This window comes from Eptatretus burgeri, chromosome 17 (genome assembly GCF_056783735.1).
Source record: "Eptatretus burgeri isolate ZD-2024b chromosome 17, Ebu_testis_v1, whole genome shotgun sequence".
Lineage (NCBI taxonomy): Eukaryota > Metazoa > Chordata > Myxini > Myxiniformes > Myxinidae > Eptatretus > Eptatretus burgeri.
Window position 1 is genome coordinate 36768619 of NC_140977.1, and position 13691 is coordinate 36782309.

General features: G+C 47.9%; 1 protein-coding gene across 2 annotated transcripts in view; it reads right to left on the bottom strand.

Moving 5' to 3' along the window:
* LOC147009764 (actin-binding protein WASF3-like) overlaps nucleotides 1-13691 on the bottom strand; it is a 37106-nt gene that overhangs the window by 20453 nt on the left and 2962 nt on the right. Inside the window, exons 2-6 of one of the 2 annotated variants that reach the window (XM_085860818.1) lie at nucleotides 12091-12228; nucleotides 3990-4124; nucleotides 3309-3462; nucleotides 1561-1678; nucleotides 1237-1373 (exon numbers count right to left, since the gene is read on the bottom strand). In XM_085860818.1, the coding sequence (XP_085716944.1) occupies nucleotides 1237-1373; nucleotides 1561-1678; nucleotides 3309-3462; nucleotides 3990-4124; nucleotides 12091-12223 (677 nt within the window). In that variant the 5' untranslated portion in view covers nucleotides 12224-12228. The remainder of the gene's footprint in view (nucleotides 1-1236; nucleotides 1374-1560; nucleotides 1679-3308; nucleotides 3463-3989; nucleotides 4125-12090; nucleotides 12229-13691) is intronic. The other variant, XM_085860817.1, reaches the window with a different exon arrangement.

A 13691-nucleotide genomic window follows, 5' to 3' on the forward strand; every position in this document is an offset into this window, starting at 1 on the left:
TCAGATAAAACACAAGCTTAGCCATCACCATTATGACACACATCACCATCCCCACCCTCCCCCATTTGAATTCCCTTCCTTCCACCATGCTTAGCAACACACCCAGCAAGGCCAGTATTTATGTCAGTCACCAATGATTGCAGTAAAGGCTTCCACCAAGCACCACAAATAGATCATACACCCTAAAACTGCTTCTTTGGCAAAAAAAACAATAACAAGTCAAACAAATGCATTTTCAAAGACAGATTTCAACGTCACCAAGGAGTAACGTGGCTGTGGCAACACAAAAACACATGTTGTAGATTTATAATATTTCGTAGCTTCAAAGTAAGAGTTGATCTTTGCAACATCAACAACAAATTGTTTTAAAGCCAAAGAATCAATTTTAGACAGACATTCATTAGGACCACAATACGAGGGACACCTCAGAATTCCACAGAATGGCCCAGTATTCCACAGCAAGCCAGTGATAGACAGCTGAGAATGGAGATGCTCGGGGAAATCATGCATTGAGATTTCTCGTTTTTTTTTTTGTCTCCCAAAGAGATATGGAGAGAGAGAAAAAAAAAAAAGGAAAATAAAAAAAATATTAACAGCACAAGGAGAATGACGAATGAAAAAAATAAATAAATAAAAAGAGGAAGCCAAGGCAGAAAGGTTGGACCGAACCAAGCAGGAGGTACCAACGATGGAGATGACATCCTACCTGGAACTGGTGAGATGTTCAAAGAGTACTACAATTGAGATACAATAGTCCGAGACATGCCAAGTTTTTTATTTTTTATATATATTTTTGACTAGCCACACCGAGTTAATTTTGGCCCATCTTGGACTATTGTGAATAGTCTCGTGAAGACTATTCGTGAAGAAGGCTCGTGAATCTGAATGGCCCACGCACGTCGAATGAGTGAGGATAAAACTGAATGGCAGAAAACACAAATCAATCTTCACGTAATTCGAAAACGTGTGTGAAAAAAATAAACCTGGAGATAATCAACTCTCCAGAAAGGGTGGTGGGGGGAGAAGAGGGTTTTGAGAGAATGTTTAACAAGTAAGGAAGGAGAGTTTTAAAGGAACAGTCAACGATCGGAAGGGTAGAGAGATGACCACAGGCCAGACAAAGATGAGAGAGTTAGACTGTACAACAAAAGATGAAAAGCAACAAAACGGGGGAGATGTCTGACAGCCAAGATGTGGTTGACGAGATCAAACAGATCGAGATGGTGGAGAATAAACCTTCTTTGAGAGCCAGCGGTTTTGGAAACCCCCTCCTCCATCTCAAACTCTTTTCCCCGGGCCAGACGTTCCCACTGGGAGCGACGCCCTCGCGCAGGCCGCACAGTCTTAATCTCTCTTGTGTCTGATGGCTTCCGCTGCATTTGAGAATGGGGGTCACATAGAACCGAGCACGCAAGGCACAAAGCACCTGGTCATGGACACAGTTGTTGGTCAACCACGATCAAAAGAGCAAAACCTGGACTTCAGTTCCTGTTGCTCAGCACAATCACAAATTAGTCAAGGTAACCAAGCTTGAGAGGACCAGGAAGAACTCTCTATTACCTTCTGCCGACGCCTCTCCTTGCGCACGTCCTCCATATCCTGCAGCATGTTCTCCTTCCACAGGTCAAAAAAATACGATGGATTCGTATAAAAGCTCAAGCAGTCCTTGCCATCGTCGCTGCGATTACAGGAACCAAAGCACAATTAACAAAAACTTTAAAACTGAAAAAAACAAAAACTCAAGAACAGAATCCCATTTCTGGCAGAACAAAAAATACAAAGGACGTTGGTTATACGATGAACTCCTTATTCGCAAAACTTGCTCAAGCATACATCAAGGTTTTTAAAAATTCAAAATGTCTGCACAGCACATGATATCAACACAACTCACTGAGAGAGTGAGAGGGGTTGGGGATGGGGAGTTAAAGGCAAGACTGATTTCAAAGGAAATAAATTTGTGCAAAAATGCAGTTGATAATCACTGGAGGTGGTTACAGCAAGCCATACAATTTTGGGATTTCTCTTTTTACTGAATGTATCGAAGGCTTTGGGAAGGTTAATGTGAAGTCGATGGCACGCAATCGCAAATCCCCACTCTTCCCACCTAAAGCAAAGCTGAAAGATGGCAAAAAAATTTCCACCAGGAATGACCTGTTATCAAAATGAAGTTAAAAAAAAATATAAAAAAAATTCCCACTTTGACCCCAAGTCCCCACCCACTGGGACATGAACTGGGGGTCAAATCAAAAAAATAATTGTTACATACTGTATTTCATGAGTCTCCCAATGTTGATAGTTTCATTTTTCGGTACTTGACCTTTAAACCCTGAGCTTTAAACCTTTAAACTTTGGTACTTGACCTTTAAACCTTGACCTTTAAACCTTGACCATAGGGTGAGGCCAAAAACAACACTGCTCTTGCACCTTCTTGCCATGTGATCACAACTACTAAGTTTAGTGAATTTATGCTCATCTGTTTAGGAGGAGAGAGCATGACAGACGGACAGACGGACAGACAGACAGAGAGCCAATTATAATATCCGCCGTTTTTTTCACAAAGCATGGGGATAACACCATTGATTTAAGTTAAGCACACGTGAACACAATGAGATGTTACACGGACTTGCAAGTTGCCTGTGCCCCAACAGGATGAAAAACGGGGTGGGGATGGAGGCAGCAAAAATGCAAATGGCGTCTTCTGTCATTCTGCCAGCAAGCTGGGAGCAACAATTCGCATTTATCGCCACATATGATGCAATTTGAATATATGCCTGGTGTTGGCGCAGTGGTTAGGGCAGCGGCTTGGGATCCAAAAGGTCCTGAGTTCAAGCCCCGTTGGGCCACTGAATTAATACACCAGGGGGTTGACTCAGCCTGTCATCCTCCCGAGGTCGGCGAAATGAGTACCAGTCTACTGGGCCGGTGTATACCCCGGTTAAAATAGGTGTACCATATCCCTGTGTCGTAAGAGGCGACCAGGGTTGTGTCAGGAAGGGCATCCGGCGTAAAACATGTGCCAAATCACTATGCGGATCACACGGATGATTCGCTGTGGCGACCCCTAACGGGAGCAGCCGAAAGAAGAGAAGAGAAGAAGAAGAAGAAGAAGAAGAAGAAGAAGAAGATGATGCAATTTGAATGCTCTAATGACGGCAAGGCACTCCATTTGAAACCGTTTCTTTTGGATGCTTAGGGTCCATAATATAAATTTATATTGGTGTCAAAGCCTGTGACCTTTGCAAATTAATGGTAGTATATTTAGAAGAAAAAAAAATTCCTGACATCAAATATACAATGGAACCACTGACCGGTATGGGTTGAGCAATCTCAGGAACGGAGGTGGATCTCCTCGAGAAAATGTTGCCACAAGTGCTGCGGGCATAGTTTGCTGGGAAACAACCTGCTGGTCCTGCTTTGGATCAGCACGGAAAGCCACTCGCCTGGTGATATCATGCAGGCACACTATGATGGTAGAACGATGGAAACACAAATTACATAACATGGTTTTAAAACACCATGGGTAGAAGTGAAACACAAGATATCACAAGATCCTCCAAACAAAAAAACAAAAAAAAAAAAAACTCCTCTATCTTTTCAATCTCACACTTTCATCATAACAGCTGATAATCATTTCTTATTCTTATGGTCAGTCTGCCTCCTTCAATCCTGAAGAATGAAGATTCTCGCAGAACAACCTACGGCCGATTGTCCACGCTCTATCCTTTCAAATGCTGAGTGTTAAGCAAGGAAGCAGCACATACCATTTATCAACTCTTTGGTACGACTCGGATGGGGTTCCAACGTCAACCACCCAGACTCGGAGAATTTTCTCTTAAATACTTTAGGTGGAGACCTAAACAGTTCTCTTAAATACTTAAATACTATAAGTCAAGGAAGCCAGCAGGTTGCTAAAATAACCATAAGTAATAACAGGAATCCAGACAAAGGAAATACCATCCTCATATAGACAAACACAACAAGGCTCATACCTTCTTCAACAGCATGGTCAAGGCTAGATACTTCTGGCTGCAGCTGCTGAACTCGCCGGCCAAGTTCAGTCATTCGTTGAGCCAACCCGTCAGTCTCGCATGCGAGTGAAGCAAATAGGTCTTCCGCATGATGCCCTGGTGACGACATACGTCTAAAATCAATCGAAATAGCACAGAACCAACACAGCTCAAACGAGTTGAAAATGGGGAAATAATCTTGGTATGGTGAAAAAGATTCAGATCAATACAAGGATACTGGTTTACTTGCATATTTGAGAGACAAAGGTGGTAAACATTTGGCCTGGGGTTTTGTTTGAGCTGAGCGAAATGCGTGCCAATAGATTAGTTGAGGGAATCCGTCTATCGTGTTGGTGACCAACGCTACAATCACGTGATCCCCACTTTAACGCTCGTGCTGAAAAATCAAGATGCCGGGAAGTGACGTAACGGAGAGGGTGGAGCAATGAATGCTTATCAAATTTCTTGTCAACAAAACCATGAAGCCTGTTGAATTTTACGTATGAATGGCTGCACAACACTGCATGTCAAGGGAATACGCATTTGAATGGTACAAAATCATTTGAAGATGATGTAACATCGTGGAGAATGAACGAGATGAAAGACTGGCCCCCTGAATCGGCAACACAAAGAGCAAATGAATTTATTTTCTTTGTTTTTTTTTGTAAAGCATCTCATCTTGATCGAGCAAGTGTCCAAAGCTGGCCAGAGACGACTAAATAAGAACAGAGTTCAATTTGTTCGACCACTTTATTAGCGTGGAACGACAATAATCAAACAAGTATTGAACAGGTTGAAACACCCACAACATCCCTGTCTCCGGCTCAGGCTGCGCATGCGCACTGGCACAGGGGACCGTCGATATGTAGAAGTACCGTAAAGTACAATGTTCTCTATCTCCCTCCGAGTCTTTATTATGTTAATAGATAAAGGCTGAGAAAATATTAAGTTTAATGAATGAACAAAAGTTTATATCGCCCATCGTGTGACTATTCCATGGAGTAGTCCTTGTGCCAGGCAGGCACGCTGGTCGCTCTGGTGGATCGGCGTTGACCTATTGCTGGTGCTGGTGGTGTCACATCGGGCCCCAGTGGGGATGGGGCTCTCGGGGTTTCAGGGGCCGATGGTGGCGTCTGAAGGATCGCGCGCCTCGGTGCGCCTCGTCCTGGTGCTGCTGGCATGTCTGAAACGGGTGTCGTCTTGCGCCGGGGTGTGCATACTGACGTCAGTGCCGGCGTGGGCCCAGTTGGCGTCGCAGATGTCACGGGTTCGCTGTCGAGGTCAGGCAGTTGCGGTGTTACAACGGGTGCAGGTACAGTGATGCAGGTTGCTAGATCATCATAGATAGACCGGGGTGGCAGCTGGTCATTGCGAACTGGGCTAAACTTGTGCAGGAATTTCCTGTTCCGAAGTGTGATTCTGCCCGAGCCGTCGATCTTGATCACGTATTGGTCGTGTTGGCGTACCTCCACGATACTGCCTGTCTTGTCCCATTTTTTTGGGGTGGAATCCTGTCTGGTTCTGTACGCGGACTAGGTCCCCTACAGCAAGTGGCGGAAGGCGTTTGGTGTGTTCTGCCCAGGTGTCGGCTGTGCGGATATGACGTTTGCGGAGGGCCTCCTCCCTCGCTTTCAGGGTCTCATGCCAAGTGTCGTGCGGTCTGTACTTCCCGGGGATAATTGGGATGAAATCGCGTATCGGGCGGCCGAAGACACACATTGCCGGGGAGATCTTCGTGTCAGGGTCAGGCGTGTTACGATATTGTAGTATCGCTCTCTGCACAGCGTCAGTGTCAAGTTCTCCCTGCGGGCTGGTGTTGTCCGTGATAAGTCGTTTCATTGTCTTAACTCCAATCTCCGCGCGACAGTTGCTGTGAGGGAAGGCCACCGATGACAAGCGGTGGTGTACGCCCCATCTGTGCAGGAATGACCTAGTCTCGGTGGAGGTGAACTCCGGTCCCCCATCCGATGCGAGCTCTTCTGGTGTCCCGTACGTCACGAAGGCGCGACGTAAGTGGTTTATGAGTCCGGCGGCACCACCCGTCGACTTTGAGATGATCGGCCAGTTCGAGTATCTGTCCACCGTCACAAGGTAGTGTGCACCCCTGTGTACAAAGAAGTCCGAGCACACTGCCTGAAAGGGGTAAACGACCGGGATAGGTGGAGTTGGTGGCACTCCAGGCTGTGATGGTGCCATCCGGTGGCAGTGTTCGCAGTTTTTCCGAGTGGCGCTGATGTCGGCCGACATGCCTGGCCAGAATACAGAGGATTCTGCGCGGGCGGTCATCATTGATACGCCCTGGTGGGCAGCGTGTAGGGCGCTCAGCACATCGCCGCGGAGTGAGGGTGGTATGACTACTCGGTCCTTGTATAGGATCACTCCATCTGTCGATGTAATGTTCTCGCGGTACTGGTGATAGTCGCGAATTGTCTCTGGCATCTCGATTTTTGAGTCGGGGATGCCGTTCATTGTCATTCCCTCCAATATGTGCATATCGCCATCGCTGCTGGTGGCTTCCCTGACGCGATCCCATGTTACTGATCGCAATGATTCGAGGCCCGCGGCGCACCATGCCAGGTTGTCCTCCTCGACGTCGTCGTCATACTCCGGCTCAGTTTGGCGTAGGAGAGACAGGACGTCGGTGTGCGTGCTTGGTTGGAGGTGGGTCGCTATGGTGGCATTGTCATCTGGAAGGTTCATGAGTGGAGGTCGCGTGGTGCCGACCGGCCTGCGCGACATGGCATCTGCCGCCTTGTTCTTCATGCCCGGGATATGTATGATGCGGAAGCGATAACGCAGGGTCTTCTCCTTGAGGTTCCTGAGGCGGGGGTTGGGTATGTCGTCAAGTGCTCTGTCCGAAAGGAGTTTCAGCAGTGGTTTGTGGTCTACCGCAATGATCAGGTTCTCGCAGCCCAGTACGAAGTAGCGCGCCTTGTCCAAGGCGTCCGCGACTGCGAGAGCCTCGCCCTCTATGGGCGCGTATCTGGATTCTGCCGCGTGTGTAAATCTGCTGCTGACCAGGGTTATTTTCCATCCATCAGTGCAGCAGAATGGTCAAACTGGCACGCATCGGCAGTGCTTTTGAAGCAACCAGAATCCGATTCCCTCCTTCGACCAGTCCGTGGCGATGCATGTTGGCTTAGTTTTGTCAAATATGCGGACACCGTGTTCGATTTCTTGTACGATCACGTCTTTCGACTCGCGGAATATGTCCTCTAACTCCATGGACCACTGGAAGCGTTCTCCACTTTTCAGGAGCTTCCGGAATGGCTGCATTCGTTCGGCCATACTAAAGGCGTACGCCACCTGGTTGACAAGCCCGAACCACGATGTGACGTCGGTGATGTTTCGCGGTTGTGGGAAATCGTGGATTGCTTCCAGGTAGCGGCTGCACGGTCGCACGTCGGTCATGGTGATGGTGAAGCCCGCGAAGTCCACCGTGGGTGCACTGAAGACAAACTTCTCCGGGTTGAGGATGATTCCATTCCGGCCGCATATATCCAGCCATTGGACCGCCTGGAAGTAGCTCCCCTCAATCGTGTCTGACTATAGTAGCGTGTCATCTACGCACTTGGTCTTGTTACCAATGTCCGCGACGATCTCATCGTATCGTCGTGAGTAACCGTCCCCCGATGCCATATACCCTTGTGGGGCAGATAGGTACCGGTAGCGCCCCCATGGAGTGATGAAGGTCGTCTTGTGGCGGTCGTCCTCGTGTAGGCGGACGCTATGGTAACCGTTCCATGAGTCGAATACTGTCTTGCGCTTCCCGTTAGGTACGCGTCTCGCCTGGTGGAACGGGGATTGGGTGTGGTGGGTCTCGCGGAACGCATGCTTGTTCAAGGCCTGAAAGTCGACGGTGCGTCGCGGCTTGCCATTCTTTTTCGCGCAAATTACCATGCGGTGACACCATGTCACCGGCGTGCCGACGGGTACTTCCTCCAACACGCCGAGCCGAACGTCCTGGTCGAGACCTGCTTTTACCTCATCTTGCCAATGTATGACCACGGAGATGGGAGTGTGATGGGCAACCGGTGTCGCGTTCTCACTGAGCACAAGACGTAGTGGCGGGCCGGTCATTCTCGGTAGTGGCTGGTGTGGGCACGTGTTGAATGTGCTCTGAGCATACATCCTGAGTAAATGTGACTGTAGTGCCTCTCTGTTGGCCTCGGTCGCTGGCATGGGGAGTGCGGTCGGCTTGGTCGGCGGCTCCGCGCGTCGCGGGCAGTCGCAAAATTCCGAGGTCGTCAGATTCACCTCTCCGAGTGTCGGGAATCTGTCCGAGATCATTCCCAGGTCCATGCAGGCCGCGCGGGAGAGGAATATGCGGTCTGAAGAGTCCGTCACGTACGCGATTTGGCGCGTCTCCAATCTCCGAGCGTCGTCACTGTTACCGGCGAATCTGACTACCACGGCTCCGAGGATACGCATTCCTTTGTTGTTTGCGGCCTTCATGGTCATGGATACAGGTATGAGGTCCTCAGTACTCAGGCCCATTTGTTGGACGACTTTAATGCCAATCAGGCAGCTCTGGCACCCCGTGTCTGCCATAGCGGGTAGGGTTACCGCGCGGGTGTGTTTCAGGAGGTTAAAACCCAGCGCTTTGTAATCCTCGCGCTTGTTGGTGAGAGTGAGGTTGACGTATGGCTGCGGGTCGGATATGCGTTTCATCCACTTATCGCACATATCATCGTACAGGTGGTGAGCGAGGGGAAGCGCGCGCATTTCGTCCTCTGTGCTGGCCATGGTGACCGTGCATAGCTCGACGAAGGCTGCCGTCTGCTCGTGGTACATCCCGTCAGTTTCCTTAGATGGGGGTCTTGCCGATCGGCCGCCCAGGCACGCCTCGTCGAGGTGATTCTGGCGGTCACACTTCCGGCACTTTTTACCGTATCCGGGGCACTCGGCGCGTCTGGCGCACCATTGAGGCGTTTTGCCATGGCCCACCTCGCCGCAGTAGATGCATACTCCTTCGGGCTTGGCCTTCCGTTTTTCCGGCCTGGCTCCTACTCTGGTGCGGACGTCCTGTTGCTTTCCCCGCCGATACGAACTACTGATCGCGTCCGTGCTCCGAGTGTCAAGCAGGCGCGATGCCGAGCGTTTTCCAGACTCTTCGGCCTCGATATACTCTATCATGTCCTTTAATGGCATGTCCTGGTTCTTCTCACCGAGTAGGTCAAGTTGTATTGCTTGGTCCGCGATGCCACGGGCAACCACGTTGCGCAATATCTCTTCCGTGAAGTCGTTGACCTGATCGCACCCCGCCTTGGTGCACTTCATTTCATACTTGCACGTGTCCGCCCGCCCCTTGATGCGGGCGTGGAACGACCGGACAGGCTCCTCGTGTCCCTGCCGCATGTTAGACAGGGCCACTCGAGCTACCATCGTGTTCTCCGTCCGGACAGCGAACGCCTTCATGGCGGCGAGGACGTCTTCTTCATCGCTGCCCACGAGGCTCCTACCCGCCGCGCGAGTGAGGTCCTTTCTCAGATCCTCCTCACAGCACTCCAGTAGCTGCGCGACTATGTCGGGTCCGACAAGCTTAGTACCTGTTTTGTATTCGCCCCAGCGGGTTATGAAGTACGACCAGGCCTCACCCGTTCCCGCCAGTGCTATGGAGGGACGCTTGAGTTTCTCCATCTTGGCATTCGAGCTCGCCGCCCTGGGGGCGGCGACGTGCACAGTGGCGTGTATACTCAACATGGCCGCCACCACTGCCGCCTCTGCGTGTGTAGCCATATAGTCACAACCCTCGATCGGGCACTCTGCTTCCACCGGTGCCATAGGAACAGTTATTCTGGAGTAAACGTTCTATTTTCGGTGATGCACACGTGTGTACAGTGTCCTGGGGGCGAAGATTGGGTACAGTAACCGAGAGATCCAAACTCACTGTCGACGTTCTCGTGGTCCGTTTTCACCCAGTCGTGTCCTCCTCAGCACCGACGATCTTTACTCGACTGCATCAAGTTGTTTGATTATAAATAAGAACAGAGTTCAATTTGTTCGAGCACTTTATTAGCGTGGAACGACAATAATCAAACAAGTATTGAACAGGTTGAAACGCCCACAACATCCCTGGCTCCGGCTCAGGCTGCGCATGCGCACTGGCACAGGGGACCGTCGATATGTAGAAGTACCGTAAAGTACAATGTTCTCTAACGACCTTGAGAGGTAATGCATTGTGCTGCATTGCAATTGTATAAGAAACTCAGTTGTAAAAGTCGATTATTAACCACATTCGTGTCATAAAGTAAAGAGATGAAATGAGATGTGTGGTGTGGCCAGCTCTGGAGATGCTGTCGTTTTCAGAGCAACATGTTAGCATGAGATCAAGGGTAACATGTCAGTCCAAGTATCGTGGAGATGGGAATGCTGTACAGCGTGGACACCTGGGCATTGACCGAGACCTTTTTGCGGGAGATTGACGGTGTACACTCACATCTGCTCGGAGCGGCCTTCAAGATACACTGAACAACTTGGATCAACAATGATGAATGAAGAGCTCCACCAGCGTGCCAAGCTCAAAGCACAGGACCAAGAGTAGCGAGTGCAGAGACTGCGAATAACTGGACATATTATCCAATCTGAGGGGTATTGTACCCAACCCATCGAACAGGTGTTGAACGAGCACCTCACATAGTGGTCGAAGACACACTCACACTTATCTTGCCAGGTTCCACGATCATATCTTGGTGGTGCAGCACCTGAGATCACTTGGAAATCATAGGGTTATCTGAAATCCCTCCGATAATGTTGTACACATATGTGTTGTACCATAACTATTGTTTGCGACATGGTATGTTATTATTATTACAAGTGATAGAGAGTGCTCAAAAGTCTTTTGAGTGTACCGTGATGGTTGGGTACACTGCCTGCAGAGTGTTTCCTCTCCCATGAACTTGATCTTCTCTACACCCTACATGCATGTTTGAGTGAGTGGTATTGCTTACCAAACCTGATTAATATACAAGCACAGATGTGGTACGTGTGTGGAATGCAACCGCGAAACGCACTTTATTAACTGTGCAGCCGCCAACACTATTACAGGCATTTCTCCATCTTCAGGCATTCACATCAAAATCTCTGGCTGGAAGGATGGCCGAGGGGAATGGCACTGGCGTCTGCGCTGTTTCGCCTAGGTTTGAATCTCCAGCCAGTTGTAAACTACCATACTGGTGTTTCAGGGCCATCAATGTGTGTGCCATCCATTGGATGGATGTTAAACTGGGCATCCTGTCGACCAGCATTGGTTGATGGACGTTAAAGATCCCACGGTGTCCTTCAGGAAGAGGAGGCAAGCTGTCGCCAGTACCCTGAGCAAATTCCAGCTCTAACCTACAGGGGGAACTGCATCGATGGCATAGCGACACCCCCCCCCCCAGCAAATGATGCCACCCATTGCCATGTGTTGCATGCAGAAGAACAACATAAAAATCTCGAGAACTATAAATAAAAATTGAAAAGATGACAACCCATCTCGCACATAGACTTTGGCTGAACGCTGGCAAAGGTTGGAATAGTCACATGAGAATTTCTGACTTGGGTCCAACGGCGCTAAAAGAGACGTCGATTTTCCAACGTCAGTCTAACGTCAGCCACGTGACATGGAAGCATTAGGACAATAGACAAAATGATGTTGGCCCAATGTTAACGCAGCGTCAGTGTTTAAGCTGGGAACCAGACTCGGTGATGTAACAGTTAAAGCGCGCACTCCGAGTCTGGAAGGTCAGCAGTCTGAACCTGACCCGAGCAGAGTCACACCAAAGACTTTAAAATTACAAATATTGCACAGGTTTGATGGGCCTAATGGCTTCCTCTTGCATCAAAGGTTATTGCAAAGGAACTCATATTTATTCATTCACTATATTTGAAGTGTGATTTCATTGAACACTAATCAGGCCGCAATTGATCATTAAACCCAATATGTCCCCAAAAGCTGCAATTTGAAACATATCCTCAAATATATTTCCCTTCATGTCTTTTATCATCATCACCACCAGAATGTCCAGAATTTCCTATCCCCCAAAAAAACTCACAAAAACCAAAGACAAATGAAACAACAAACAATACTCCACAACATTACCCAACGAGCCAATCTGGCGGATTATTCCAGCCAGAGCACAGTTCATGATGCACTCCAGCTCGGCGGTGATTCCATGTGGAACTGCTCGTCGACATGGGTGAACTGGCTCCACGAGCCGCAGGGTCAGTGGCATTGTGACTGAATGGAGAATAAACAGACAGCAAAACATGAAAAACGATTACCACTGGCGCATTGAAAACATGCTTGAAAATCATCAGGTACCTCAACAAACAAATATCACAAAATCTGACGCTTGCTTTTAGGCAACCAACAACATTTTTACCCCACGCACGCGAAGCGAAAAGCGAGTTTAACCAATTGATTCATGTCTGATCGGCCGACCGTGTAGCTTATCAGTTTATGATCGAGGAACAACTTATTTAAATAAAATGTGATAATTTGAACACGACTTGGATGACAAATCTTTCATTTTACTGTACTTTGGATTACATAACATGTAATCATTCATCTCAATTGCATTCGCCCCAATCGCACATGCACAGAGAAGCGAGATAATATTTTTTACTCTCTACCTACGTGGCAGCCAAACAAAATTGAAAATTATTCCAAACAGGAGACTTACTATTTTTAAGGATGTCATAATGGATGCAAACAACAGGCACGAATAACAAATGTAATGTGTTAGACAGGGTGTTGTAATAGACACTGGGTAAAATGGCGGTAAAACCCAGAATTAATTCATTTATTCGCCTTTAAACCTTTATTTAAATTTGGACACTGTAGAACGCAAAACACCTTCATCAAACTTCCAAGCACCATGATATATATATATATATATATATATATATATATATATATATATATATATATATATATATATATATATATATATATATATACATATACATATATATATACATATATATTATCCTAGCTCCGATGAATTTCATAATCGATCTGACAAATGCACACAACATCCAGGTCCTCAGACAGTTATTTCCATTAATGCATGTTCAGAATAGACCCATCCCCTTGTCTGGTAGGATTCTGACTCTGATGCATTGAAGAAGGGTATAGAACAGATCCCCTGTCTTTCTTATGGGATAACCTTTTCCTCTTTACAGCACGTTCATGACGTATGATTTTTCGTCAGTATTAATTTCCGCATGAGCGATATTCACCATTCATGCACGCCAGAGATAGCCGTTAGCCCAACGGAGACTCATTCTACCCCCTTCCATGAAGACACATTGGCTTGTAAATAGACGATATATTTCCACATATCATTTTGTTAATCAAGACACTTTGGACATACAGGACATTTGATTAAACACACCGCGGGTTTTTCCTGGAAGGTTCATTTTGACGGTCAGACATGGCTGTGGATCGTTTACTCCAGGCATCCACCTTTTTCCATTGACGTTCAACACCCACCTCTCTTTCATTGACGTTTGACATCCACCTTTTCCCATCGACGTTTGACACCCGGTTCAGCAGATCTATTAACACGAACTGGCTCTTGTTCGTGTCAGGCTGAACAATGAGGCGGTAATTACCCGATGACGTTTTGTGAAAGCTTCACGTTTTCACTCAGTTATTCCGGCAAATGGGTGCTTTCCCGTGTTCATCCAGTGACCCAA